The 26,584-nt window shown below is 38.8% G+C and overlaps 1 protein-coding gene across 1 annotated transcript in view; it reads left to right on the forward strand.

Annotated features, from left to right (window-relative positions):
• The window catches only part of ephb6 (eph receptor B6), a 76,265-nt gene that overhangs the window by 28,029 nt on the left and 21,652 nt on the right, over positions 1-26,584 (forward strand). Inside the window, exons 3-5 of the mRNA XM_047360856.1 lie at positions 9,251-9,523; positions 15,509-15,678; positions 15,782-16,077. Coding sequence (XP_047216812.1) covers positions 9,251-9,523; positions 15,509-15,678; positions 15,782-16,077 — 739 coding nt within the window. The remainder of the gene's footprint in view (positions 1-9,250; positions 9,524-15,508; positions 15,679-15,781; positions 16,078-26,584) is intronic.

Raw genomic sequence — 26,584 nt, forward strand, 5'->3', positions numbered from 1 at the left:
GAACCTCTTAGGCTGCAAATGAGCTAATTAAGAATCTAAGAATCCTGCATTCAGGCTCTCTGTGCCTGTTATTTATTTGGTGACACTTGCTGTTTATTGCTGCATTAAAAGTATTGAAAGCTAAAGATTGGGTGAGGTGATCGGGTCATAAAATTATTATTTCAAAGTGAAAACAAGAGATGCAAGCCACAAGCAACCCAGTAGCTGAACAGACTACTCATTATCTAAGGGTCTACATTTGCTATTAACAAAACATTGATGCTTTAAATATTTGTTGATTTATTGCACAACCTTATCGGAACAGTTATGTTATTGAATCCCATCACATGTTTTACTAATATCCTGCAGCTCTACTACCCCGTATTGTATTTCACAGCTATGCACCGTTTTGTGTTGGTCTATCACATAAACTCCAATAAAGGACACTGAGGTCCGTGATTGTAACTAGGCAAAACGGGAAAAATCTTCAGGAGGTATAAATACTTTGAATGTGTGTGCGTGGCTTTGGATGCTGGTTCCAGCTCGCTATGTGTGTGCTTGCGTGACTGTGCGAGGGTCAACTCCCGGGTCAGTTAAATTCATTCATCTGTGAGTGATTATGGCTCAGTTCTAATATGGCTCATAATTACACGTATACATTGTTCTGACGCTTTGACGCTTGTGAGTGAAATTTCATTTTAAAAGGATAAGGAAGCAGACCTCCAGCGCAGAATGACCCTATATCAGACTGTGTAGAGATGTTCAGATAGTATAGTAAGAGCATCAAGCCACGCTAAGAAGCCACCGAAAGTGATCGGAAAGATCCGACTGTAAAGCAGAGCAGAAACTAACCGACATCTGGGAGGCACAGTCACTAACATCAGCCTTTTATCTCCTTCTACACTAATTTTACCTTCTGGCGGCATTGGCCCAGTCTGTCCTCCAGCGTCGGGACATAATTGAACATGATGTTTGATTAAACAGGGCCTCATGTGTTTTAGGAAGTTGTGAACCGTGATGGGAGCTGCTAATAGGAGGCCATCACTGTGTGTGAATGTCTGCTGGAGAGAGAGGTAGTAAGTGCGTGGATGAGCTTGAGTTTTCTTTCTTTTTTTTCTTTAGCGGTCCCTGGATGACAAGTGCTGTTGAGATGGAGATATGGTTATTTGACCTGGGGGCATCGAGCTGAAAAAAGTAGAAAGACAGACCAAGAGACGAGCAGAGGATCAGGGATGGAGTGTGTGTGTTCTTTTTAACTCTGTTCTCCCTTTTCTTTTCACATCTCAGCTTTGTTTTTGTTTTCAGGTCCGTGGATATTAGTCACTGCACTCTTTCCTGCTCCTTATTTTTATACTCTTACTACTGACTGTCTCCCCATGTGTATAACTCCTTCCTGCCATTGCTCTTCACACACTCATTGCATCTGTCCTCCCACAATCATCTTGATCCTTTTTTTTACTTTCGGCCCCAAATCAGCGGAAACTTTTCTCCCTTAGTTGCATTTTTTTTTTGCTCCAGTTATTTTGACTCTCTGCTCATCGTGCATTTTCTTTTTGCATGAATCTTTAAGTAATTATGTGCCTTCATTTTTGTCTTCAATTCGATGTTTGTGTGTCGTGTCAGAGGCCCTGCCCCTCCCTGTCCTCTGTCACTGGAGAGCATGCGTGGCTCTCCGGCATTTCGCTTCAAATTAAATCACAAAGATGAATGTTCCTCCTTTTCTGTTTTTTGTAACTTCCTTTCCAACGATTCATCCACCCCTCCTCCCCAATTTGGCCCATTTTTTCCCCCTTTTTTATAAAAGAGGGAAAATGAGACAAGAAAAAATAGGAAAAAGGGTAGGAAGGGTGAGGGGCAATGGACGAGGATGGGGTTTATGAATGCTGTCTATTTGCACGCTATCCCACACTGGAATAATCTAGACGCTGTTCTCTACCAGTTAGAGTTAATCAGTCTTCATTTTTTTGATATTGTTTACTGTTAATGTAACTAAATGTACGTTTTAAATTACACAAAGATAACCTGAGTAAATACAAAATGGAATTTTTAAATGGTGATTTAATTTGTTAAAGAAAGGAAATGTATGATAGAGGACCTGTCATGCTGTGGGCAAACTAACCTGGTCAAATGTGATCCTATCTGATATAATGGATCCCATTGTTAAATCATGGATTAACTTAACAGATTTTTAGGTGAAATTTCATCAACTACACTTGGTTACTACCAAACCTGTAGAATCAAGAATTTACTTAAAGAGAACCTGACTGATAACATGAAGTAGGCTAAAAGACATCAAAAAGCAACACATCATGCTCTTATCTAAAGAAACGTAAGAACGGATGAGAAAGTCCCAGGAGTGGCTGGCCAACTGACATTACCACAAAAGTGTGTCAACAACTCATCCAGGACGGCCTCACATGCCTCAGTTAAGGTCAATTGTATGACAGTACAGTCAGAGACAGTAAAAAAGAGACTGCACAAATTACCTCTTTAGGGGTGTTTTAAGGTCAAAACCACTGCTAACCAAAAAGTACAGAAAGCCCATCAACCTCTTCATGATTTCGAGGAATTATGGGAAAATATTGTGTGGACTTACGAGACGAGACAAAAGTGGACTTTTTGGAAGGTATGGACCCTGTTATTTCTGATATAAAACTACAGAGCATTTCAGAAAAATAACATTATACCTGCAGTCAAACATGATGGATGATGGTTCTGAACTGGTCTGCTGTTTCAGGACCTGAATGCTTTGATTTAACCTTGAATTTTGCTTTCTAGCACAAAAAATCCTGAAGGAGAATGCCACAAACTGATAGGCAGAGTGGCCTAGTCAAAGTCCAGACTTTGACTAGGCCAACTGAGATGAAGAAGCATGACCTTAAACAAGCTTTTAATACTCATAAACCTTCCAATGTGGCTGCAAAGAAGAGTGAGCCGAACACTTGATGGCACGGATCCACAGCTATTTGTGTTGTGGTTCCTTCGTGTTTCCCTCAGGTTCTGTGACTTTTCAGTTTCATCATTAAATCGGATCTCCATCATACGTCTGCCTCTGTCCTGGTGCCATTTGGGTCCTCCTCAACACACACCAAACATGATATGCACAACCAGTTTGGTTCAGGGACAGGTTTCCCATAGGGCCAGGTTGGTTCTGATGGCTTTTTTTCCTTCATAAATGAAACCGTCATTTAAAAACTACTTTTAGTATTTACTCAGGTTATCTGGTATTAAAATTTGTTTCAAGATCTGAAAAGTTTAAATGTGACCATGAAGAAAAAACACAAGAAATCTGTAAGATGGAAAAAACATTTTCAGTTTCAACTTGCTTGCTGGTTTTCATTTTACAGCAGATTTTAAAGGTGTTATTTAAAGGCATACCATACCGTATCAATGTATTATCGCCTAACTCGACCTAATTTCTGCAAATGCAAACCCAGAAAACCTCATACCAGTGCCCATTTTTCAATTTACAAATTTTTCTCTACCCTCTTCATCTGGATCCGTCCACCCGACCGTGTACTGTGTTGTTTCCTGCCTCCGACTCCTCCTCATTGCATTGTCTAAAACAGTGACTCAGACCCTTGGAGAGACATTTCTGTCCTTTTACTCTAGTAGACCGACAGCGCCTTAGACGCTTTTTATGTGCTCACTGATCATATCATTACTCCAGCTGGTCCAAATACCAAATCACTTTGTGATGTGTGATGTTATGAAGATTTTCCTCCTCACTGACTGTCAGATCCACAGTGAAACAGACCTAAACATGCCAAGATAGAGTAACACGTACAAAACCATGAATCACACATGGGCAATGCACCCCCATTGGCTGTTTGGACCTTTTGTCCTCTTTCCATTCTTGTAAGGGGAATAATGATGCTCAGGGGCTAATACATAATTCTTTTGAATTAAACCAGAAAAGGTTCTGCTTGTCACTTGGGGCCACTCAATAAAATCAGAGCCTTTTTATTCCTGCAGGGACTGAGCTCTGTAACTGGTGAAACTAAAACCTGCACCAACGTTTGCACACTCTGAGTTAAGATAAGATAAGATAAGATAAGATAAGATAAGATAAGATAAGATAAGATAAGATCCAAACAATATTAACAGATTAAAACAAACAGTAAGCCACATCTTGTTTTAATTTTTTTTGCCTAATTTTGTATCCACGTCTGCATGTATTCCTCCTAAAGTAAAATACAATCTGATTATTTTTGCATAAAACTCAGTCACCTGTCACAGGTACACAACTGGAGGCATGCAAATGCAAAACAATTATAAAAAGGCACTTCCAGATCCAAATATTTGTCTATTTTTACTTTTTAATTATATGTATTACTATCATATAATTACAACTTATTGTACAAAATATATTGTAAAACTGCAAAAATATGCATGATTTTTAATAGTTCCTTCTGTTGACATTGGATTTTGTCTGTCATTTCACCTCCCTTCCACTAACGGTGGGCATGAACAGAATTTTGATCCATGTTTTCAAAGAAATTCAACATCAACGTGTCTTTTTAGAGGTGTCCTTGTTGCTCTTACCTTTGTACTGGAGGAGTATTCACTTTGAAAATCACTTGCATTATCTTCACTGTATCATCCATTAAAATAAAAAGAAATGCTTTTGGGACATAGCAGTTTTATGTCATTATTTCTTCAGTGTAATCTCTTTAATTCCCTGAAATATTAATCAAATTGAAAACAGATGGCATAGAAGGCTGTAGAGAATTGAATGCTTGTGGCTCATTATTTCTCCATAAAAATGTTTTAATATCTTCTGAATGGACTGATGCCGGATATTTAAAGGTATAAAAATAAAACCCTTAAATGCCTATTGTTTATAAATCTTATGCATAGAGCATAAAGAAAACATTTCGTTTGCCAAATAGCATTATTCCTTAAGTCATATCTGGCTTACTGTTACAATATCAATAAAAGATATAATGTGCTTGATGAAAAATGGGTTTTTCTTGTTTTCTGAAAATCAACTATGACTCAGGCAATTATGCTATGAAGCTAACAGTTTGGACTGAAAAGGAAAACTGTTAATTAATTCCTTGTGATGGTGAGCAGGATTCATCTCCTATAATTGCGCAGAAAAATCAAAAGCCAGATTGTATAAACGTTTACAGCCCATGATTCCGTTAATATTGCCACCTAATTGCTTTAGGTACACTATATAGCCAATAGAATTGGGTCACGCCACCTTTTCAATATTTTGGGTGTTCCAATCACTTCCATGGCTGCAGGCGTATAACGTTTGGTGTGCAGAAACTTGACTGGTCTGCACAGAGTCCTGACCTCAACCTTCTTGAACACCTTTGGGATGAATTAGAGTGGAAGCTGCAGTTCTGGTTTTCTCGTCTAACTATGAACACACCCCTAAACCTCGTGGAAGATGTTTACAGAAAAGTTGCAATTGCTGGCAACGGTGGGTCCAACAAAAAATTGGACCTAATAGATTAAGAACAGGATGTCATCAAAATTCATGTAAAAGTAGAGGTAGACAGACAAATACTTTTGGCAATATAGTGTATGTGGGCCGATGAACATGTAAGTAAGCAGTGAAATCAGTCACAAAGCCCAGTAAATATAAATGAGAGTCATGTGTCTCAGCTGTCAAAATGTCAGCTTGATATTTAAAAACACCAACAAGGAACCACAGCCTCACTTTTCAGCAGCAAAGGTGACCAACAGGTGGCATCATGTTTTGTAATGTTATTGCTCTTTTTTGGGATTTGAGAAAGAGTCAGCTTTCTCCGTTATCCCTACTGCTAGTTTCAACAATGAATGCATTTTATTTTTCTATTTATATCATGTAAAAAGGCTTAAAGTATACTTTTATTTTTTTAGCAGTTTGGCCTCAATTCAAACTGAAATGTTCAGAACAAAATCCACATCAAGAAAAAAATGTTTTTAACAAAATTACAAGCGCCACAATTATTGACACTCCTACTGTTAATACTTAAGATTTCACAATGTTGGAGCATAAAGAGAGGGAGATCCTCTTTAGATCATTCAGACTTACAGGTCCTCTCATGATCTCTTCTCTTCAGCTCACCCCACACATTCTCTACAGGGTTGAAATCTGAGGGCTGGGATGCCCATGGAAAAATACATTTTGTTTCAGATTAACTATTTCTGTGTTAATTTGGCCATGTTTTGGATCATTTTCCTGCTGAAAGACCAAATGAAGACCAATTTTCAGATTTCTGGCCGAGCTATATTTATTAAAATGTCCTAGTATTTTAAGGATGTTGTAATGCTGTACACTTTAACAAGGTTCCCATGCTTTTTGAAAAAATGACAGACCCACAGTATGACAGGTCTTCTACCATACTTTCTAGTGAGCTTAAAAGGAGGTTTTTCACATTTTCATCAATTGCTTTAAGCTAGAGCCACCAGTTGTGTTTGGACATTTTATCCTCATCTGATCAAAGTATCCAGTAAATTTAGTGTTAGTAGGTTTTAGATATATAAATTTGTGATGGTATGGCAGAAAATAACTTTATTTCTGCTATCAATTTGGAACAGCCAGTCAGCATACTTTTTAATAGTTATTATGGAGACTTGGTGATAACAAGATGCAGCTCTTAACAGTGAGGTTTATAGGATTTCTATAACTTTTTAATTATTATTCTAACTCTGATCAACATTAAAAAGTAAAGTTGTCATGGTTTAGAGAAATGCAGGACTCAAACACAGGCAGGAGGCAGGCTGGACCATTTCTACGGTAATTTAATGAAAGGTGTGGACAGTGCTCCAGAACTATTCAGTGTGTTCAAGCAACAATAATGAGGGAGAAATTATGGCTTATGCTTGATTATATCAGGTCAACATAATCATTGGGAGCTTTAAGTCATTGATAAGCATTTCCACTGATACTATTATGAATCCAGAATATCCATAGTATTCAAGTCAGCTTCAGCCAAAGCATCACATAATGTAGTACAATGACAGTTTAAAAAGGGCTATGCACCTTCTAACTTGAACTATGTCATTACCTTAGTAAAATAAAACAAGAAAGAAAAGCCTTGTTTTGAGAATTATTCTATGAATTTGGTTTGTTCAGTAAATTACCGCCTTCTTTAAAGCTAATACAGCTAACTGTTATTTTACACAGGTTTAAAAGCAGTTGTAAATTAAGCTTGTAGCCTGTTGTTTGTTATCTCCCACTTGGCCAAAAACACTTTAAAACCATTTGAGGAGCTTTGATGGGCTGGAGCAGTATCCAGATTAAATTTAGCTTTACATATAATTTTATTTAAATTAGTTTCCTTTTTTGTCAGTTTGCATCATGTGTGGTGGATGTGATTGTATTTAACACAGTACACATGATAACACAATTATGACAATGACTAGAAAACTCAAATTATATCCACAAAACTACAAATGCTACTTAATGCTACTCACAGCATGATTCATGCTGTGGGTCTAATTACTGTTTCCTTAGGGAACAATTTACATAATGTCAGAGAACCATAAAAAATTAATGGACAGCCAAAACGTCAACGTTGAGGTTGCACAGAAGAAATCCACAAACCACCAGATGACATCATTGTAACAAAGCTTTTATCTTCTCATCGACCAACCCAGAGGAGAAGGACATAGTTAGAGATTCAAAGGAGGCTGCTAGTGTCTGGTTTCTGTGTAAATATTACATACAGGCATCCCTGATGGGTCTACAATCTTTTTAAAGAATCTAAACACCCCAGTTTAAAGTTCATATTTTTAATATTTTATGTAAAAGACAATGATGATTTCAAAACATTTAAAAAAAAAAACAATATGAAATTGATCGTGTGGAATTTAACAGGCAAACAGACATATCTGTTACAGAAAAAATTTAGAAAATAAAATGCTACAACGCCCTAGTTGCATAAGTATGTACACCCTTAACACCTAAAATGTTTCAGCTTGTGTAGAGGGGGAGAGGAAAGGTCGCCAGTCCATTTCAGGGCAACACAGAGACACAGAGGACAACTCTGCACACATATTGATCTAATAGCAATGTAAGAGTTGACATTTAACCCAAAAAAATTTTTTTGATATCAAATTGATCTATTAGCACTTTTAAAACCGATTTTTGGTTATAGCGTCATTTTTTAATTTTAAAATTACTGTAAATCAATAGAAGAAGACAACGAAAGAGTAATAAAAAACACAAATCAATTAAAAAAAAGTCACAGCTCAGTCTGGTTAAATAACACCGAGAAAAAAAAATGTTTTTTTTAAATGAGCTTCAAAAATCTGGACAGAGAATGGGAAAATCAACCAAAACAAAGAAAATTCAGAACTGCTGTAAAATAATAATAAGACTTTACATTGAGTTGCCATGTTTTTCTTCTTCTCCCTTTTTGCTGTTGTGTTTGCACTGTAAATATAAGACAAAATGAAGATCCAAGGGTTGCGACTATCCAAAAATATTACTTATTGCCTACTTAAATGCTCAAATGACTTCATCAGAGTCATTGAGGTTGGGTTCAATCCAGGTAAAACTGCAGCCAGTATTATGATATTACTCAACATGAGCAGTCTGGAAACCTGGTGTTGGTTAACTTCTGTTTCCCTATTTAGATCTATTCCCTCTGCTCTGCGCTGAAATCACAAGTCAGCACAACACCTGAATTAGATGCATTTGTTGTTGCAATTTTGTGTGCATAGATTTAGTAAACTGGATATATATGTTTCCTTGACCTCAAATTTTACTACTATACAGGTTCATCAGCTGCATCTTGTTTCTCACTTTGGTTTGCAAGTGTAAGCAAGCTTCAATGCTAAATTATCACTGTGATGATACAGGATAGTTGCGTCAGAAAATATTGTCTGAGCTAAAAAGCTCCAAAGCTCTGCTAAAATTTAGCTTTAGGTTTGCTGGTTGGATGTCATCTATCTCAGGCGTTATTTGCAAAACAAGCAATATTTTATGCCTGTGTTGGAATATAGAGAAAAAACTGCAGAACCAGAACATTTAAAGCTTAATTTATCTCACGGATTTAGCTCAGGGGGAAACATGCAGAAATTAATTAGGTTATCTCTTGGTCATTCGTTTTTATCTCCAATACTTAAAGCATGTTCTAAGCGCTAAATGAAAGACCCATGTGGTTTATTTACTGGTTTTTATAATCATGATTAATTAGACAGAGGGAAGGCTTCTGTGCAAGGATACAGAAATGGCCTACATTTGAAATAGCTTTTGTAAATATGCCTTTTTTTGTTCAGATTTTTCTTTCTTCCCTCCTTAGCGTGTTGTTTCTGTCTCTTTCAGTGGGACGAGGTCAGCGTCCTCGATGACCGGGGGAAGCTCATACGGACCTTTGAGGTCTGTAATGTCAATCAGAATCCCCGTCAGCAGGACAACTGGCTGGCAACACCTTTCCTCTATCGTCAATCAGCGCCACGGATGTTTGTGACATTGCGCTTCTCTGTGCGCGACTGTGCCAGCCTGCGCACCCCGTTGCCCACCTGTCGCGAAACGCTCACCCTGTACTACAAGCAGGCCGACTCGCAGAGGGAGCTGATGAGGACCTGGGTCGCAGAGGTAAGGTTGAACACTGACTTTAAATATTTTTCATTAAAGAGTGTTTGGAAACTCTCATATCCTGAGCATCAGAGTGGCAGGAAATCCACCATAGTCTAAAAACACACCAGTAAACAGGATCTGGTTTATCCCGTTAGTTAGAGAGAAGCTTCATAATCTACTTTCATATTAGCAAAAACTACCCTAATTCTCCTGCCATTTTCCAAAGTGAGTTGTAAAATAATCTGATAAACCTCTAATTAGAAGTCAGCAATTAGGAGAGCATATAAAATTTGCCTTTCAACATCTTTACCTGTTTTTGATCTGCATTGGTGTTTTACACTGCTTCTAAACCCTACTTTAGAAAGACAAGCAGTTTTCTTACATCTTAGTACCTAATGTTTCTAGCTTTTTCATTTTTGTAGTTCCTTTGGACATCAGTCAACCAATCTGGTGCCATTCAACACATGCAAATGTCATTTTAGCTGGCTGTGTGCTGTTCAGTAACTTTAAAGAGACTGCAGTTAAAAAGATCATTTCAGCTGGGTTTTTATCTGCACTGTTTCCTGCTTTTCTTTGTTGGAGGAAATCATGAGACAAGATAAGAAAGATAAGATAAGAAAGGGCAGTAAGAGTAGACAGTGAGAGATTTTTTTTAAGAACAATGCTACAACAACTCAGTCTAACCAGGGATATAGTTCTGCAGGTCTGAAACTGTGAGAACATTTCACACATCATTAACATCTCATCAAAAGACAACATGTTCACACACTCCAAAAGGAGACAGCTCAGTTTCAAGGACATAGCTCAGCTCCTCCTTGTGACTTCATATCTTCCCAGATCAGATGACATCAACTCCAACCTCTTTCATGTATTTGTACCGCTGCAGAACTACAGGAAGGATCAAACCTCAGAGTGAAGGTGGCTATAATAATTCCACAAAACTCACTTTACATGGTGCTTCACAAAGCACATGGTGATTATATCAATAAAATTTGATTTAAAAAATAGTTGTATTAGGTTGATAAAATAGAAAAAGGACAACAGACAAAAGTATTATTGACACACCTAGGTAAAGGAAAAACATTTTCATATATGACCTGCAAAGGAATTCCTAACTATTAAATATTTTTTCCACATTTGGTCAGCGCACAATTGTGAAGTGGAAACAAAATGATAAATGATTTTCAGTTGTTTTACAGATAAAAATCTGAAACTGATTTGCAGTCAGTTCCCTTTACTCTAAAATTCACACAACCAAATGCGTCCAGAAGTCAGTTACTTAATGGAGTTACATACCTGTGTGTAATTTAACCAAAGTATTAAACACAGCTGTGCTGTGAAGCTTTTAAAGGTTTGTTAGAGAACATTAGTGAACAAAGATCATCATGAAGCCCGAGGAACACAACAGAAGGGTCAGGAGGAAAGCTGTGGAGACGTTTAAACAAGGGTTTAGGTTTTGAAACGAACTTTGCACATCCCACATGGGTATCCACTTAAACTAACAGATCAGACAAGGGGAGCATTAAACAGAGCATAAACTCAGAGGTCCAGGAGGAGCTGCAGAGGTCCACACCTCAGTTAGCAGAATCTGCAAAATATGACCTTTATGTAAGAGTGGCAAGGAAAAAAGCTGCAGTTAATCAAGCTTTTTGGCCTCCATATTAAAGCGCTACATGTGGCAGGAAACATAAATACACTTTCTCCACAACATGGTGGTGGCAGTATCATGCTGTGAGGATGCTTCTCCTTAGAAGTGACCAGGACGATGGTCAGAGTTGAAAAGAGTTGGAAGATGGATGAAGCTAAATGAAGCTAAACAAGACAGTCCCCGAAGAAGACCTATTAGATGCTGACCAAAACCTGAGACTGAGGCAGATCTTGTGGTTTATGCCCTGTATTTGTGTTCTTAAATCTTAGTCAAATGACAATGGAAGTTGTGGCTCAACGCAGCTGTTCAGAATAATTACCTGAATGCTTCAGCATTTTATTTAATAGCAGATAATTCTTAAAGCAGATTATTAACAAAGCTTGTTTCCTTAAACAGTTCATTTTGTCCTTATGATGGCTGGAAATATGTCTCAATGTTGCTGAGTTAAGATACTTGCTAGTTAAAAACAGTTGATCTGCACACAGTGGATGCAATAAACACTTTCAGTACAGCACATTTCTATACCCAGTTCCAGTGTATCATTTATGATTCAGTATTTTTATTACAGTTGATCTGTTTGAAAGATACTGATTCAAATTACTCAGACTACTCTGTTGTTTGCTTGCAGTTAAATATATTTGTTATTGTTGTGCTGTTGTTTTTGTTCCCCGTTTTCCACAGAAAATTTGAAATCAGTGGAAAAAAATAAAGGAAAGTAGAAAGATCTCCTCCCTCATCCTATCTGCTGTGATCGTATGACCAGGCGATGCATTTATCAGCTGGCCACAAATACACACTGACTTGACCTTTGTGTAGCGCATGTGTAGAAGGGCATGCGTTGCTCAATGCTCACACAACGATGATGTCTTCACAGATAAACCTCCTGAATCTCAGCCTGAGGGAAAATAACCACAGATATATTTCAGCAGGCATTTCAGAGTAGACCAGCACGCTGGTGCTTAGCCGTCACTGTCTTCCAAATCCTTTAAAATAAAAAGCTGACACCTAATAGTGTGGCAGGCTATCAGATTTTAAAAAGGGACTTTATTTAAAAATGTATAATTTTGACAAACTGTAAATCGTACTTTATATCTCCATGCATCAATAAACAATTAAAACACATAATTAAATCCATTCACTAATGAATTAAATGTAGTACTCAGAAGACTTGGCCTGATTTTGGACCTAAATTTGCACACATGCCTGCAAGCAGATGACATGTAAATGATTCAGTTTGCAAGGAGCCGACATGTTTAGAATGGGACCCAAAGGGAAGAAGTAGTGATGTCGTAAGTGAGTCACTTTGTGACCAGGCCTGAGGGGCTGGCATTGGACCATTAATGTGCCATTACTACCAACTCTGTGAACCATTTTATTTCATGACCTAACCATTGCAGGACAGTTATTGGACCCCCTCAACATGCTCAGTTTCAATTCCACCTCACAGTTCAAGAGTATGACTCTCTTTTTTTCTTCATTTTTCAAAGTTAGTTATCTGAAACAGTTCATTATTGATGAGCGTGTTCAAGTTTGGTATGCTGAGTTGTTGATTACCAAATATGTCTAAGTGGTAAGTTCCTATAGTTGGCAGAAACAAAATTAAATGTAATACTGAATATACAAAACTCTTGTCCATGTTATGTATTGGATACCTAGCTCTTAATCCCTGGGTGCTGATTGAAGGGCTGATTAAGTAGTCTGCCAACAGACTTAAACAGGTACTATTTTAGTCATTGCTTAAGGCAAAGTACTTTCAGACAGAATTATCAAAGTCATCATTAGGGATTCTTTGCTGTTAACATGAAAGCGGCAGCCCTTTTACTGTTGCCCGACAATGACTGATTGCATAATCACTCTGATTACTGCTGAGATTAGTGGTTTCTTTAGACCAGACACACAGGCTTAAATTTTTAATACATGAAAGGATCTTCCAGCTTTCATAATAATAATAATCTTTATGGCATAAAATAAAACCTGCTAACCTTGCACATTTTGAAACCAAATGGAGTTTAGAGATGTGCTGTTTTTAATTTTCTCCTAAAGGGTCATTGGATTTTTACTGATTAAAATTTTCTTTTTTCAAAGGACTACACCCCTTGAATGAGAAAAAAAAAAAAAAGTACTGTAGGTTGTTCGTAAGGCGAAGTAGTTTTGAATCCAATAGAAGATGATCGTCTCCATTTATGCATCAAAGTGTGTGTCCGTATTTACTTAGTGTTGGTTAAACTCAAATAGTGCATCACAGTACAATCTGTAGGATAATGGCTTTATAGACAGAAATTAGTGGCAGTTGTGATTTTTCAGTGTTTGACCTGTTGTCACTGATCACAGCCGACCAGAAAAAAACTACATCTCTGGCTGTTTGATTGGTGCTTCTTTAGCTGAGACAAATGGGCCACCATGCAGGTTTAGTGTACATTAACATTTTACTCCTCAGGGAACAAAAGTACTTTTTAAAAAATGCAAATCATTGAGGAAGAAGTGGTGTACAGTCACTACAAATGGCACGTGGCTGAACATCCAAGCAACTGACTAAAACACAAACCTCCACTGGGACCTGTGCAGACTGATGTCAGGAGGCACAATTCCTATAATTGTAGTTAAAAGCCTGAATATGCCAAAAGAGACGGTGCTTGTAAATCTAGCTACAACGTAAATAACATTTGTCCTGTGATATGATTCTAAGTTTCATCTTTCTTTTATGTGATGAATTGACACAAAACTGTGCATTACTGGAAAGTGCAGGGTAAGGTATACACAGTTCTTTTCTACAAATAAATACCTTAAAAGTGTGGCATGCATTGGTATTCAGCCCCCTTTAGTGATTACTTACAAGAACAACTTGCAGGTCTTTTAGGGGTATATCACTACTAGATTTGTACATTTAGAGAGTTACCTATTTCTTTTTCAGGCAAAGAAGTCCAAGCTCTGTCAGATTGGATGAAGAATGTCTATAAACGTCAATTTTCAGGTCTTGCCACAGATTCATTTTTTCACTTTAGTTTTGGATTTTGACTGTGCCATTTTAACATATGGTCTAATTAATGCTTTGATCTAAACCACCCAATGGTTACATGCCTTTTTTCCAGGATTGCCCAGTATTTAGCTCCATTGAATTTCCCCATTATCTGACTGAAGAAATGCATCAAAACAGTATGATGCTGCCACTACCATGTTTCTGGATGGGTTCATGGTGATCCGACTTAGTTTTTCACTAACTAAGGCCATGTGTTATGATTTGGGGTTGTTTGGTTTTTGTTTTGGGTTTTTTCTTTATATCTATTTCACAGTTGAAGTTTTGAATCGTTCTTCTGTTTGTTTTCCTGGTCATGCTTTAGTTTTTGTATTCATGTTTTGCTAAGTTGTTTTCTTGGATTGGGCTTCTGGTTATGCTTTGATTTCATGTTTTTCTAGTTTGATTTCTATTAGTTTGTATTCTTGAATTCCTGTTTGTTTTTTGATCATGCCATGCCTGTCTCGCCTGCCGGTTTGTTGTTTGTTCCTGCCTCCTGCTGTGAGTGAGTTTTTGTTATTAAACCTTTTTTACTTACCGACATGCTGCCTTCTAGTCTGCATTCTGGGGTCCTATATCTCGCAAGCCGTAACACCATGTTGACAGGACAAAATCTTTTGGTGAAAACATAAAAGTTTAGTTCTGTTTACATGACAACGCTGCAAGTTTTCTCCAAAAATGGCACTATTTAATAACAGGTTCCAGAGTGTAATAGTTTGCAAACATCCTGGTCATCGTTGTTGTGTAGATGGGAAAAATTAAATTTTTCTTATGGGAAAGACTTGACTCATGTGTAGTATGACACACAACATAACAGCTGCCGACCAATATAAAACCCACAGAAAATGAAGATATCAACAATAACAATGGCAGACTGCAGACTGCTTACTTGTGCTGTGGACTCTTTTGAATATAACGACGGTTCTTAAACAAAGTGCTCATTTTCTCCCTGTTTTGTAAGCAGGAAGTGTTTCCGCATGTTGTTGATGTCAAAGAACATTCTACCTAATAGTGGCACGGCAGGAGAATTACACCATTTTCACGTCTTTACGGTTGCCATGTGAACGGAGATTGTAATTAAAATGCTGTCTTGTTTTTTGTGTTAACAGTAAAGAGAAAAAATCCCAATTACAATGGATCAATGTTGTGTAAACAGGGCCTTGCTATACGTGGATCTTTCATGAGTTTGTTTAAAAAATGACTTTGTCTTTTTTTTTTACTCTTCCATTAGGCCCAGATTATATTTTACAAGACTATGACCAACACCTCCCTAAGAGTCAGCATGCTATGTTACTCTTAACTAATAGCCATTTAATGTGCTTTGTCCACTTTGTCTCTATAGCCATCTAGCGGCGAGAAAGAGACGAGGGAGGGTTGGGTGAAGATCGACACGATTGCTGCTGATAAGAGCTTCTCCAAAGTGGAGCCCAGTTCACCTCACCAGTATCAGCCAAACCGTTACAGTCGCATCAATGTTAAATCACGAAGCTTTGCTCCTCTCACACGTAACGGGTAATCATCTCTGCCCTGTTTTCTGTATCTTGTGTTTTTTCTTTACGTGGCATCTAAAAACAGTCTGAACATCCCCCATCTTTACATGCGGCCTTTGTTTCAGGTTTGTCTTGGCAATCGTCGACAGTGGAGCTTGTGTTTCCCTCATGGGTGTCTCCATCTTCTACCGGCGATGTCCAGCCACCAGCCTCCACTTGGCGTCCTACCCAGCAACTCCCTCAGGTGCGGAGCCAACCGCTTTAGTGCCCGTGACGGGGACATGTGTCCCACACAGTAAAGCGCAGGGTGGAGCACCCCCTCGCATGCACTGCAACGCTGAAGGCGAGTGGATGGTGCCTGTTGGTGGATGTGTCTGTGACAAAGGATTTGAGCCAAACGTCAATGGATCCGCCTGCCTGGGTGAGTTCAGAGACCTGTGGCGAGGTTAATTATTGATCAAGAAAACTCAAAGATTGGAAACAAGCAGTTCTCTAAATAACTTCAGGAAAGCCTGAAGAGCTTTTAGTTTTCTGAGTAAAATAAGTTGGCATTTAATAAAATCTACTAATTGGAGTCTCTGTTGGATGAAGGTCAGTGCTCCTTGCATAAAACAGCACATTGTTCTTAAATATTAGCAGATAAATCCACAACTTATTACAATTACAGGCACCTCTGGCAGAGATGTATGAAATGCCTTGAACTAAAAGTCAGCTTTTATGGCAGGATCATAATCTGCAATAAAAACTTACCTCCATTACCATCACTGTGTGTGTCGACAAAATAACCTCCACATCTATTATTGTTGTTCACAGTTTCAGTTGTTTTGAACTTTTTGGTTATAGCACTGTAGAGATGGGAAAGGTTTGGTGAGATGCTATTTTCTTGTTGCCATTGCCTGACTTGTGAAGATAAATAAATTCTTTGATTCTTGTCTTTCATATTCTGAAGAGCAATTAAGAGAAATCTTCTCGTGTGTAACGTCGTATCATAACATGTCCCAGAGAAACAGGAAGTCGTAGATTCTTTAATAAAAGTTTCTGGTCAACTTTAAAAAAAAGTTAATTATGAATAAAACTTTCAGTTATAATTATTTCATTGTGATTGTTAAAGGCATCACAAATCAAAGTACCTGTGATTATGTCAATAATTGTTTCTTAATCTTTCAGATAATTATGGTGCCTCAAAAGGGAAATGAAGGCCAGAGGTGCATATAATGTTTTAATTAAGCTTTAGAGGTTTTCAGTTTTCTCCTGTCTTTGATTTTTTTTTATCCTTACTTTCTGGCCTTCTGCACCTAAATAAGTTGGCCTGTAAATGTTTTTTATATATTCAAATCAATACTAACCAATTATAACTCAACAGCACATAAAAAGACAGACAGGATATTCACAAAATTTAATAGTTTAACAAGATCTTGTTGCATTCTTGGCAACATAGGTTTCTCGCTGGGTCTTTTCATGGACACAGCACATTTGCTGCCTTATAAAAGTGCGGAAGCATAAAAGCTCTACATTCCCAAGCCAAGTGTAGAGGGAGCCTCACTCCCTCTACACCACATCCTGACATCATTTTTGCCCCTTAAATATTGTTGAACTAGAGGTGCACCGATCTGGGATTTGTGGCCGAGTTCTTCTTTCTCTTTGTCAAAGCTCTGACTTGCCAATACTAATTTTGACTGATTCTAATTTCTCTTTCCAAACTGAACTGCAGGAAAACAGCATTCAAAATAGTTTTTTTGAGCTTTTCTAGCTAGATTTTAGTTTTTTATATTAAGAGCTGAGGCAATCACATCCTGTGTGCCCAATAAAACAATTGCTGTAAAACAGGGTTTTACAAATGTTTTAAAACAAATACAAAATGATTGCAGAGTTGACATTTTAAACTTCCTCATGTCTCCATTGTCATGTACACAACATTAATCAGAGAAGCAGCCAAGAGGCCCATGGTAACTCTAAAGGAGCTGCAGAAATCTACAGCTCAGGTGGGGGAATCAGTCGATAGCACCCCTACTAGTTGTGCACACCACAAAACTGTCCTTTGTGGAAGAATAGCTAGAAGACAGCAATGTAGGGGATACAGCAATCATGCAGCAGTAGGTGTTCTGGTCTGAACAGTTTGACCTACAGGCAAAGCTTAACACACCATTGCCACTTTGAAACATGATGGCGACAGCATCATGATCAGGGCTTTTCATTGCAGGGAAATTGGTGCTGAGCAGAGCTGATGGGAACATGGTGGTGCTAAAAACTGGGAGAAAACATGTTAGAAGCTGCAAGACTTCAGACTGAAGCTGAGGTCCACCTTCCAGCAGGACAGTTACCCTGAACAGATAGTCAGAAATGGTGTTCACATGTGCTTTCCTCCTCTCCGACTGAGCCTTAGAACCATTGTCCGTCTCTAGGTGTTCAAAGCTGGTAAAGACATTTCCTGAAGGTCTCCAGGCTGTAATTGTTGTTTACAATTAAGTATTGACCCTAAATACAAAAGCTCCCCTACACCACTACAATTTTCAGATTTAGATTTTTCTCTTTAACCGGACACCATTTCTTCTGCTTCAGATATATGCTCTACTTTGCGTTGGTCAATCACATAATATCGCAATAAAAAACATTGACATTTGTGGTTGTAACATGATAACCTGTGTAGAAGTTCAAGGTGTATGAAGCCTTTTGTAAAACACGGTTACAGTAGTTTGTTTTTGCATTCGTTGCTGTGAGCTTGATAGTTTTCCATGCAGTACTTTTACAGGTGAGTTCCTAATAGAATAAGTGGCCTTGAAAGTCTTGTTATTGTGATAAATGTTACCTGGAGTGGAAGCAGACGTGTGACAAAGACCTCCTGTTCCCACAAGGTACTTCTCCTCCTTACGGGTAATCTAGCCTTGACGTGTTGTGACATTGCCATCCAACTGTCTTTGTAAGAGGTGAGCTCATTTGAATTCAGGCGTCCAAAGATATGCGCTCGCAGTCAGTCAGCTATTTGAACCGATCTTTTCCTCCAGTTAGTTTTCCTCACTCTTTTTTCCTGAGCTAAAGAGCCTCTCGATCAATACTGCTGTCACTCTGATACACTTCTGTGATTGATGAGGAGACCATGGGGAATTGAGGGCAGGCAGGCTAAGGCGAGACGAGATGTGGAGACTATCCTATCCATACGGTCAGTAATCACTGGAGGTTTTTCATCCAGAAATGCGGATAATTTACTGTCAAAGTGGGATTAAGAAATCAGGAAGGAAGAAGACATGGATTTACAGCCAAGAGATTGAGAGATTATAATAAGGTCAGCGATGGTAAAACTGGTCAAGGAGCACTTTGCACTTTTTAAAATGTGTATAAGTAAGAGAGAAGAGATGAATAAAAAACGGAGAAATGCCCAGATGGACATAAAGGGATATATGAAGAGTACAGGGAAGGAGGGAGAGTGAAAGAAAAGGAAAGACCTTTAGTGGGAGGGAAGTGACACATTTAGGTCATGGCGATGTAATGGCAACTCGTCTGTGAACAAGTGACAGAAACCACAGGAGGAGTGGAGGAAAACTGGGGAGAGCCTGAAAGATAGGAGGATGCAGGTTAATGACTTAAAGAACTGAGCAGGGGGAAATGTAAAGACAATAAGGGAAAACAGGAGAGAGTTTGGAGAGTTTTTGTATATATGTAAGTTCAAATTTATCTTGCACTGATATTTACTCCACGGGGGCCTTGAAATACATGGATTATAGTCAAAAACTGCATTCTCCCTGGAATTTCACCGGGCATAATTGCTCAGCTCCTAACTAACAGTTAATCCTCAGTCCTGCCAAGTCAGCTGTTTAATGTGTTCTTTGCCATTCCATCTGCGGCCTGCTGCTTTGTGTTTGTTGCATCTTACTGATGTCTGCTGACAAACCAACCCTGGAAACCGCTCGGCCGCCGGAGCGAAAACCTACAGCAACCGTCTACAAACATCCCAAAACATCGCTGCTGCGGTGTTTTGTTTCAGCTCGCCTTTGATTAGGGTTTTGTTGATCATTTTCACTGACTAATGATGTAGGTTGGCATCACAGCATTGTTGTCCTTTCTGGCTCCATGGGAATGGGAAGGAAAGAGGCAGATGGTTAACTGGAAATGCAAAGATTATTAACAGGACCCAACCCATGTTCCCACCAGAGAAGAGCACCAAAGCTTTTTTGTTTGAACATCTCGTTCCTGCGATCCAGATTTAATAATAATAAGATGAATATTTTCTGCTGAGGGTATAAAAATAAAAAGGTTAAATCTTTGAAAAAAAACTTTACTATTAGAAAAGGAATTGACTTTGTTAACTAAAAAGTGAAGTTTTCAGTCGAAGTTTAATCCTACCAAAACACATAGCTTGCATGAAAATGAGTGCTGCAAACTAGTGTTGCAGGGACTCTGCAACCAGATTTTCCCAGGAATGGATTGATTTGCTCTGCTATGGCATGGACATATTCCAAGATGGCAGAATTTAGGGCTCAAGTTGTGAAAAAATTGTCCAGTATGCATGAGTTATTATTTTCACATATCCAGATCTCAACTCCTTCGAGAATTGTGTAAGCCTCTGTTAATCTATCACATGCTTCTTGATTCTTCTGGCGTAACAGTCACAAAAACAACAGTTGGACTGATGATAAATTGAGACTCTGACTGAGACATTGGACACTTGCTAAAAACAAAGGCAGCATTTTTGCAAAGAGATTATTAAAAAAAACATTTTTAAATTATTCATAGGACCGTTCATCACATTTAGAAGTGCACCCAAATTGTGACTGATCGGTGTGACATTCAGATGTCAGAATTTTGCTAGTAGTTTTTGGAAAAATGACAGAAGATGATTGCTCCAGCAGCTGCCTGCTGGTTTTTAATTTTTTCCTGGCAAACAGCATAAGGCTGAGTTGGCCTTTTGACATTTTCATCTCGTATGGGGAAGCGAGAAGCAGGGAGCGCACAGAGAAACATGACTGAGCGTGTGGCATGACTGCACCTGTTCAGCAAAACATGAAACACTCCCTCTGAGCTGTTTCTTCCTGGCCTCACATCGTCCCCAGACAGACGCTTTTTATTTGATTCCCTCTAAACTACAGATGAGGATTTGGGATGGAGATTAGTGCCAAATGCCAAAATGAGCCTTGACTTCATTTGGTGCTATATGCTGCTGTTTTTCAGTGTGGTCTGGCTAAAAAATTCTACGTCAGGCTGTCCTGATTTGTCAACTAAGAGAGCACAATTAAGTAAGCACAATTTTTCATGCTGTTTGTCCCGAGGCACATTCAGAATAGTGGTACAGTGCTGTTAGAATGTTTTCGCACCCTTACTTTCTGTTTTGCCTTTCTTTGTCACACATAAGGGTTTCAGATCCTCACACAAATGTAATATCAGACAGAAATAAATGCTACAATCAGTTTTCAAACTATGATTCCTTTATTTAGGGAAAAACCTATCTTAATCAACCTGGCCCTATGTGAAAAGGTAATTACCTCCTAAACCTAATAGCTGGCAATGATTCTTTTACATCGCAGTGGAGGACCTTTGGCCCACTATCCTTTGCTGAATTGTTTCAATTCAGCTACACCGAAGCATTTTCAAGTACCAATGGCCTATTTAAGGTTACGGCACAGCATGTCATTTGTAGTAAAGTCTCGGCTTTGACTGGGCCACTCTAAAACCTCCATTTTATTTTCTTTGCAGCCATTTAGGGTGGAAGCGCTGCATAACAAAAGTGTAGCTGACCTTAAGATCACAAACTGATGGTCTCACATTCTTTTTTAGCCTAAGACAAGTCATCTGTGTCCTTAATCTGCAACGCAGCCCCAGATCATCACACTACCACCAACGTGCCTCACTATCAGTATGATGTTGCTTTTCTGATATGCTGTTAGTTACTTTTGTTAAGTCAGTCCAGAAAATTTTTCCCAAATTCTTGGGTCATCTTTAAGATGGGCACTAAGAGTCTGTGTGATCTATTTGGTCAAACATGATTTTGCCCTGGGATTTTTACAGTGGATGCAATTTTTGTTCAGTCTTTTTCTGTTGGGAACATTATTCTCCACCTAAACATATACTTAATTATATTAAATAGGACATCATAATAGGGTATGGACTAAATATTTGCTGATTTTTGTTCAAGATTATCAGTACTCAGCTTATTAGTGATGTGAAGTCTTTTCAGGTCTAATACATGAAATAACCTTCTGCTTTAGGGCAAAACACAAACAGAATAATCAATGGTGTAAATTATCAATGTTGACCTCCAGCTTGACCTCATCGCAGGATATCTGCAGGCCAACCTGTTGATAGTGGATGAACACGCATAGCCAAACCAAATCAATTTTATCGAGCATACTGTAGTGTCAGAAGAGGGTCTCTCATGTTTACTCTAAAGTAAAATGGTTTAAATCATGCTTCATAGAGTTTCCCACAATGTTACCAATCAGGATGTCAATTTGTAAGGTTCAACATTTTGAAAGTGCACATTTTAGGTTAGAATGTGACCCGTTCCTAACTTTATTACAATACCTGATGCTTATCAAGTAGGGATTGGAAAACACACTGAAGGAAGATGAGTTATTTATGGACACACACATTATGAAATAATACAAATTGATGGATTATTTCCAGGCAGCAGGGTAGTTGCCCTTCTATTGTCCTGTTTTAGTTGTTTATGGTAAGAAAATGTGTATTTCTTGAGGCACTTTGTCAATTCTGTGGTTTTAATTCTGTTTTTAGTGCAGTTTTTAAGTTTTTGACAGTTTTGTTATCTGTCGATTTGATATTGTCTATTACTACTCAAGATAAATGCAACCATCCAGCAACCCAGACAAACACAGCTTCAGAACTCCTCTGAAGACTTGTAGAGACTTTAATCTGCACAAAACTTAACAAAAAGCAGTCAATAACTCTCTGAATGACCTTGGTTTGGAAAAATCTACTTCTCCCACAGGTAGTTGTTTTGCCAGGAACTCAAGGTCAAAACTAGTCAAGCAGGACCAGCTACAAACTAGAATTCTGTGTGGCAAAATTGAACATATTAAATGCAAACTTCCAGAATAAGGTTGGCTAAATAATCAAAATATGATGCAGTATACAACCTGTAAATATTATAGTGGTTCTAATTTATGCTATTCTAGTTTTACACCTCAATACTCTTCCATCAAATACTTAATCTGCTCTCTTGCTTCACATGTTCTGTTTTGAAACATGTGCCACCTAGACAGCAGTGACTGAAGACCTATTTAGTCGTATGTGTAAATAACCCCAAAGTGAGCTCAGTCCATAGGGTCATTAAATTGTGTGCACATTAACCTTCGTTATTCTTTTTTTTGGGGTTGGAGTTGTTTTAAGAAGGCAAAAATCCTAATAAGCCATTGTCTCCAGTTGCTGAGGGATACTTTCTCTTTTCTTTTTAATAATGACTGGACATAGAGGCTATGCTGACAGCTTACGTCTTTTTATCTAGACAACGAAGCTGTCATTCTGCTGTAAAATCTACATTCTGATGCTGTGGTAAATATCTGCGTTAAAACCAGGGAAAGAAATGGAAGTAGTGGAGAGGTTGGTTAACATGGCGACTAAGCTGGTAGACAGACATTGGCAGGTGCTGCTCAACCTTAAAGTGCCCTAAATTTTGTTTGATTGAAGTATATTCTAATATACTATAAATACAGGAATTCAAATTACTTGGTACTGTGTTTCTCCAAAGTGAAGTCATCAGAGAGCAGTCTGCTACAGGTAAAATACTGACTCGTCATAACAGCTCCACAGAACCCCACCTCCAAAAGCTACAAACTAACGCTAGATGTTTGCTAGTTGTGATCCATAAAGCAAATTTAGCTCAGGTAGTAGTTGTGCTTGTGACGAATGTTTGTGTATATGTTTGAGCTTTGATTGTTTCTTAGGTTGGGTCTGTTGAGTAGAAGTTTAAGAACTTTCAATGACTATGGCAACAAAACTGATCCTGTAAATAAAGATGTAAACAGGTGCTACCCACAATTACCAAAGAATTATCCCACCTTAGCATTGAAATATGTTATTTGTTTGGTAAAATCTTATTGTTACAAGATAATAATGTATAAGGTGCAACATTTAAACATAACTACAGGACTCTCTGAGCAGTCGACACATGCTGTCGCTATGGGAAAATACAGTTAAAACAAGCTAATCCTGATCTCCAGGATAAACTCATATAACTTAATCCAGCGACCCTCCTAAAACCTTATATGCATGTATTTAGAGGAAGCACTTGCGCACGTTGCCAGAGCTTTTGCTCTTGGCAGCTCAAGTGCAGAACAGCACAGATTACTAAAAGGACACCATGATCACACATTTTTAGAAGAATTTCAGAAGAATCTGCGGTCACTTTCTTTCACAGTAGACACTTTCTGCTGGAGCTGTCAAAGCTAAATATATGAGGAATCTAATGATGGGGAAGGCTTGTGTATGGTGCTAAGAAGCCAAGACATTGTGTGATAAATAGGTTTTGGTGGTCAGTGTGTTTTCTTAACAGGGTCATTTGTGTTTAAATGACGTGAGTGAGCGGAAAGCAGGACACGGGTCAGCCAAAGAGTTTAAAGCGGCACAACAGTAAATGATTCAACTGATAAACGGCTACATTAACAGTTTGTCCAACTCTGCAACCTCCTAGAAACAGTGAAACTGGGCTGGCTGGAAACTCTGCCAAAAGTCCAAAATCAATCACATGCCTCCCCTTATAGAAGGTCTATATAACATTTCAGGACTGCAGTGCATAAGTGAAGAGGCTTAAGAAAACATCTTGTGCTCTCATAAAGTTTCGTTTGATCATGCAGACAGGAGAACAGCATGATTCTTCAATCTTGTGTGCTTCATAGGGAGCTGCAACCTATTGTTTGTATGTATGGGTTAACTTGTGCTTCCCAATTTTCCTTTTTCTGCCTCTGATTTCCCCTTTTTGAATATGCAGAATCTGAAGGTCAATGGCAAACGTTTTAGTAGTAATAATGACCAGTCAGTATTAGCAGTAGTTAGTAGTAGTAGGAATTTCTTAAGCAGATATCAATTTCATAATGTCACAGTTTTAGCTCATCACAGATCTAAATCTTCTGTGAACATTGGCAGCATAAGAGTCACAGACTTTTATTATGGTAGGTAATGTAAATTTTTGAAACTCAGCAATGAGACTTTTTGCTAATTCTGTGTGTAATAAATGTTATTCATGACATTAGATGGAGCTAAAATAATCATTTATTTCACAGAAAGTGCCCCTATGACTATTAGTTTTTATTACCTTTATTTAGATAAAGAAATATATGTTTAGTGTCATTTCTTTTGTTAGAAAAGTGGTTCTTGGAAATAGATCTTACCTATTGGAAGGCCTGGTTATTTTCACAATGAATGTAAAATCAATTTTAGATTTTTGTATCAAAACTAGCATGCACTGGGGCGGTTCGCAGCCGAGTGTGAAGCGGCCGGGATGAAGATCAGCTCCTCCAAGTCAGAGGCCATGGTTCTCGACCGGAAAAGGGTGGCTTGTCCTCTTCAGGTTGGAGGGGAGTTCCTGCTGCAAGTGGAGGAGTTTAAGTATCTCGGGGTCTTGTTCACAAGTGAGGGAAGAATGGAGCGGGAGATCGACAGACGGATCGGTGCGGCTGCCACAGTAATGGGGTCGCTGTGCCGGTCCGTTGCGGTGAAGAGAGAGCTGAGCCGAAAAGCGAAGCTCTCGATTTACCGGTCGGTCTACGTTCCTACCCTCACCTATGGCCATGAACTTTGGGTCATGACCGAAAGAACGAGATCCCGGATACAAGCGGCTGAAATGAGCTTCCTCCGTAGGGTGGCCGGGCACTCCCTTAGAGATAGGGTGAGGAGCTCGGCCATCCGGGAGGGGCTCAGAGTAGAGCCGCTGATCCTCGAAATCAAGAGGAGCAAGTTGAGGTGGCTCGGGCATCTATACCGGATGCCTCCTGGACGCCTTCCTCGGGAGGTGTTCCAGGCACGTCCCACCGGGAGGAGGCCCAGGGGACGGCCCAGGACACGCTGGAGGGACCATGTCTCTCGGCTGGCCTGGGAACGCCTTGGGCTCCCCCTGGAGGAGCTGGAGGAGGTGTCTGGAGAGAGGGACGTCTGGGCATCTCTGCTGAGTCTGCTGCCCCCGCGACCCGGTCCCAGATAAAGCGGAAGACGACGAGTACGAGTACGAGTACGAGTACTAGCAATTATTTTTTAGCCGCTTTAAATATAATCTTACATGTTTTGCTTTATTTTATTTTGCAAAGTTTCTGTTCATTTAGGCTGCTTTATCTGTGGGCTACAAAAAAAGGGCAGCCGTTCTTGCAGTCATCTCCTAACTATTCTGAACAAATTTAAGAAAGAGAAGATAAGAAGGAACAAGACATTTTGAATCCATTCACTATATTCTGGCTGCTATTCGCCCCATTATTGACAAATTTTACATAGTTTTCTGCTTTAAAACAACAGCTCTGGGACAGATCGTGGTGTCTTGGCATGTTTAACCGTAGCTGTTTATCTATATGTCCACTGGCTACATCTCAAGCTCCAAAACATTGACTGGTTTTTAATCAGTGGCCCAAGCAGCCGATGGGTTGTCAGACTGTACAGAAGGAGCCAACACACCCATTCGGGGAGTGGCAGGCAAACAAAGTGAAAATTGTGGAAACCAGAGAAGAAAAAGCTAAAGAAACTGAATAATGATAGGAAAGGGCCTTGAAATTACAAATAATTTTGCCATGTAAATATGTATTTTAAAAAACAACTTCTCATTACAAATATCCCCCAAGTAGCTAAAAAAAATCTATAACTGTTTGCATGTCTGAGTCATGCCTGTTTAGACTGAACTGAGTAATATGAGTGTTTTTGCTCCATTTCGTAAGTTCCCATCATTATGATTCCCTGATTCCCTGGGAATAATAGTATGATCTGAATATAGTCAGTATCAC

Source organism: Girardinichthys multiradiatus, chromosome 3 (genome assembly GCF_021462225.1).
Source record: "Girardinichthys multiradiatus isolate DD_20200921_A chromosome 3, DD_fGirMul_XY1, whole genome shotgun sequence".
NCBI lineage: Eukaryota > Metazoa > Chordata > Actinopteri > Cyprinodontiformes > Goodeidae > Girardinichthys > Girardinichthys multiradiatus.